The following is a 3,892-nucleotide window of genomic DNA, read 5'->3' as shown; positions in this document are numbered from 1 at the left end:
TCTAACTGGGAGAATTAGGGACTTATAGCAAATAAATGCATAAGGGATTCTTTTGTTTAGGATGGAAAATTGATTGTTGATGACTGTCTTATAAAATCAAGGCAGTTAAACCATAGCCATGAGTTGTTGGTGAAAGTTACTCTTGACATTTACAAAATCACTTTGGTCGTTCTGCACGACCACACAGACAAAATGCGGCACTGTTCCAGCCATGAAGTAGCATTTCAGTAACACTGTTTCTGCCAGGAATGTGTGCAGCATGGGTCAAACTCTACATTTGGTTAATGAGTAAATGCCAAGAAGAACAGGTGCCTCTTAGAAACAACTCACAAGCTTGAACGTAGAAAATGATCTGATTAAAACGGTAAAAAATAAATATGGTTGACCCTTAAATTTGTTTTTTTTAAAAAGGTGTTTCTCCTGCAGTATTTAGACAGATGAATACAAACCCCCCCCCCTTTCAAACTTAAACCAGGAAGAGACATTTCAGTGACGCATTTAATCTTTTCACCAAAATCATGAGAGTCTTACTGTTTTGGGCATCTTGGCTCTGGTTGGTGGACGAGGTCCAGCAGAAGAAAGTGTTTCCCAGGTAGACCGAGGCTGCAGTGGTCGACTCCCAGCAGGATCTCCACCTGATAAAGAACGCAGCTCCGCTCTCGCCAGGCAGACTCAAGGGCAGGGCTTGTGTCCTTTGAACTCGGCTGTAGAACACTCAAAGTGACGTGGGAGGTTCAACTTGGCTACACACAAACGGACAGACTTACCTCCAGTGTGACCATCCGGCAGGGCGAGACACACGGCTCCACCTAAAGTCAATCACCTGCCTCACCACCGGAACGGATGACCTTTGATCGGAGCATGTAAGGCAATATAAGCCCGGACGTACTAGTTATGTTGCCTGCTTGGAGGTGACACGAGTGAGTCATGAGCTGTAATAAAGCCAGATCGTATCAAGATAACATCTCGACAGCAGTGAGCGGTAAAACTCAAGTGAAAAACGTAAAAAGTTTGAGATTTACAGACTTTAATGATAATTGTACAAAAACAACATAAGGTAGAAAACATTCACAGAGCTGCAGATTCAGTGGTTTTTAATTACATAGATACTCTGCTGGACGATGCATTCAATAACAACATGTTGTACTAAAATCTAGAGTTTAATTAAGCAATTCATGGAAAGAAAGTGAATCGGCAACAATCATGTATCAAGCAACAAGGCCAGATATTTTTTGGCTCCAGCTTCTCAATGTGACAACGTTCTGCTTTTCTTTTCTTTTTAAACATTTAATCACTGTAAATTTAACATGTTGGGGTCTGGACAAAACAAGACATTTGAAGAGATTATCATGGGTTTGGAAAGAAGTCCTGAGAATTTTTCACTATTTTCTGATGAAAATCCTGAGGGGCGATGTTTCGTTTGTTAATTACATCTGGTGTGTCGGCTCACTCTTCCTTTTCTAAATAGATAGATGGTGTTTTGTGTTTATGTCTTTCTATGGAACGAATCAAGTTACGTTCCTGTATGTTCATTCACTCAGTTTATTTGTTTTTTATTGCCCTGAAAAATGTAAAAGACTATCGCTGTAACCACATATAATGCACTGCAATACCTCTCCATTCAAAAAGGTATTTGGCTTATTTCTACTTCATTTGAGTTCCACTGTGCAGAATGACCGTGTGTAGTTTGAGACGAGAAGGATGTTCCCACAGATAACAGAGGATCATGTAAACCTTTGGTTGACGTAAATGTGAATACAAAGTGTTTGTATCATTATGTATTTTGCTCGTCTCTTGTACACATATTGCACTCGGCATATTACGCTCCGATTCTGGTCAAGTAAAGAGAAAATATTAAAAAAGCAAAAATACTTTTTTTCACAACTATGTTTTACAAAAAGGTAAAATGAGATTAAAACTCATCTTTGATTTGAAAATGAGGCTGGTCCTCTGGTTTGAAGGCTGCGTTGGGACTTCCATCGTCCGTGAGGATGCGTGATGCTGTGTAACCCACGATGGGATACTTTGTTTTGTACGTCTCTTCAAATATACTATCCAGAGACTCCAGCTGCTCGTCAGTGAGGCCCGTCTGTGGATGTACAAATGGAAAACAAGAACTTTGATTAGCAGTAGTCATATATGTTATGCAGATTATGAAGCCCTTTGAAGTCATTGATATCTTTACAGTAAGTCAACAAATGAACATGTTGGTAGCAAAAGAAGAAAAGTACAGGAAGAGGCAGTCTGGAAGTGAAGAAAGTCCTCGGACACTTGCACAAACAAACAAACAAACAAAGAGTTATTCGTCATTTGTGCTGAAACAGTTAGTTTTTACCATCAAATCATTGTTTTTCACATTTGAGTTGGTGACTCATTCTGCGCTCTTATACTACAGTTAAGCCTTATTCAAGAAGTCTCACTGAGATCAAGACAAAAGAACAAATTATATTTTTACAACACAACATAATTACAACAGGACAATTCAGTCACACAAAGCAGTCTTCACACATGCTAAACGTACTATTCAAATATCAGTAAGTGGAACTTTAAAGTCCTTCAGAAATCCTGTTGTATCAAATATCCTCAATTCATCACCTGAATCAAGTGCATCTTGGTGTGAAGGATGAGAGAAAGTTATGTATGTCATTCTACAGTGTTTATGGCCTTGATTGATTGAAGTCTTTTCTTTTACCTGTCCGGTCCCAGTGTTTCTAATATGTAGAGTTTGTGTGCTTACTGCTTCTTCCTTTCAAAAGTCTACTAAAATACAGTTGGAAGAGCAGACCGACTGACAGGTCTACGGTGTGTATGGTGCATTCAGATGAAACTGGGAAGTTTCAGTCTAGTTGCATAGTTTATAAATGCAATGCTGTTTTTGCAGCCGACACTCAGGTGTCAGATGTCGGTGCTCCCCACCCATGGGAGTCAACCATAACTAATACACTGTCATGGGGAAACACTGCGGTCCAAACAACTGGTGGGTGAATTGTTGCCAGGACAAAAACACTAAACCTACAGTATCTGATGTCAGGTCTGCTGGGTCCAGGGACATCTTAGCCACAGCTCGCGTGGAGTCCTTGCCTACTAGGGCGTTGTAGGCTGCACCTTTTCCATAAAACTCTGCAATGTGTAAAATAAGATATCAATTCAAAACATCTGTGCATTTTGAGTGGACAAATGTGCAGATTTCAAATGAAGTGTCGGGCTCTGGAGAAGGACTGGAAAGCTTTCAAGTGGGCATCAATGTGTTCATTTTACTTTCATGTCACAGTTTTGTTTGAATGAATAAAGCACATTTAAGTGACAAGGCAATTGTTTTTATTGTCTTATAATTCATTATAATGTTCAGGGTTTGAGCGGTGGATTGTATTTACCTTTTCCCTTGGTGACATCAAACACTACTCCTTTTACTGCCATGTAGATAGGGTGTCCCTCCTAAAACAGGGAGGGGGAAACAACGGAAAAGAGATACATGGTTATCGTGCACACATGCATGAATGGATTACGGGTTCAAAATAACGTTTACCACGCTGCCGTCGTATCTCTTCAGCTCCTCCTCGGTGAATAATCGGACAGGTTTCGTGGATGGTTTGTATTTTAATTTAAAGTCTTCTGCTGAAGTCGCAGAGAGGACAACAACCAGGACACAAAGCCGCGCTGTTGCCATAGTGTGATTGTGTGTTTGGACGCGTTTGGTTGCGCTTTGAAGCAGACTGACTGTCATCCGCTTCCCTGTAACTGCACTCTGGAGTCGGTGCTGCATTTACTGCCGTCGGAAATTTTAGAGTTACCCAAAAGGGACTTTATGTAATGATTCATGTTTCTCAGGCAACACACACACACATACACACACACACACACACACACACACACACACACACACACACACACA

At 40.6% G+C, this 3,892-nt stretch overlaps 1 protein-coding gene across 1 annotated transcript; it reads right to left on the bottom strand.

Moving 5' to 3' along the window:
- Window positions 1–1,010: 1,010 nt before the first annotated feature.
- On the bottom strand, window positions 1,011–3,749 carry LOC116379689 (neudesin-like). The gene is made up of 4 exons (XM_031841662.1): window positions 3,527–3,749; window positions 3,375–3,435; window positions 3,017–3,120; window positions 1,011–2,089 (listed from the first exon to the last, which is right to left on the bottom strand). The coding sequence occupies exons 1-4, from the start codon at window positions 3,722–3,724 to the stop codon at window positions 1,913–1,915; spliced, it is 540 nt and encodes a 179-aa protein (XP_031697522.1). The 5' UTR covers window positions 3,725–3,749; the 3' UTR covers window positions 1,011–1,912.
- Window positions 3,750–3,892: the final 143 nt, after the last annotated feature.

The sequence above is a fragment of the Anarrhichthys ocellatus genome, unplaced genomic scaffold (genome assembly GCF_004355925.1).
Source record: "Anarrhichthys ocellatus isolate YVR2014 unplaced genomic scaffold, GSC_Weel_1.0 scaffold4942, whole genome shotgun sequence".
NCBI lineage: Eukaryota > Metazoa > Chordata > Actinopteri > Perciformes > Anarhichadidae > Anarrhichthys > Anarrhichthys ocellatus.
The sequence above is the reverse complement of the archived record's forward strand: the minus strand, read 5'-3'. Positions and strand labels throughout refer to the sequence as shown.

Coding starts and splice junctions, on each gene's coding strand:
- LOC116379689 (XM_031841662.1), bottom strand. CDS start 3,724: ATGACAGTCAGTCTGCTTCAAAGCGCAACCAAACGCGTCCAAACACAC. Junction 3,436..3,526: donor AGAGATACGACGGCAGCGTG/GTAAACGTTATT, acceptor TCCCTGTTTTAG/GAGGGACACCCTATCTACAT. Junction 3,121..3,374: donor TGATGTCACCAAGGGAAAAG/GTAAATACAATC, acceptor TACACATTGCAG/AGTTTTATGGAAAAGGTGCA.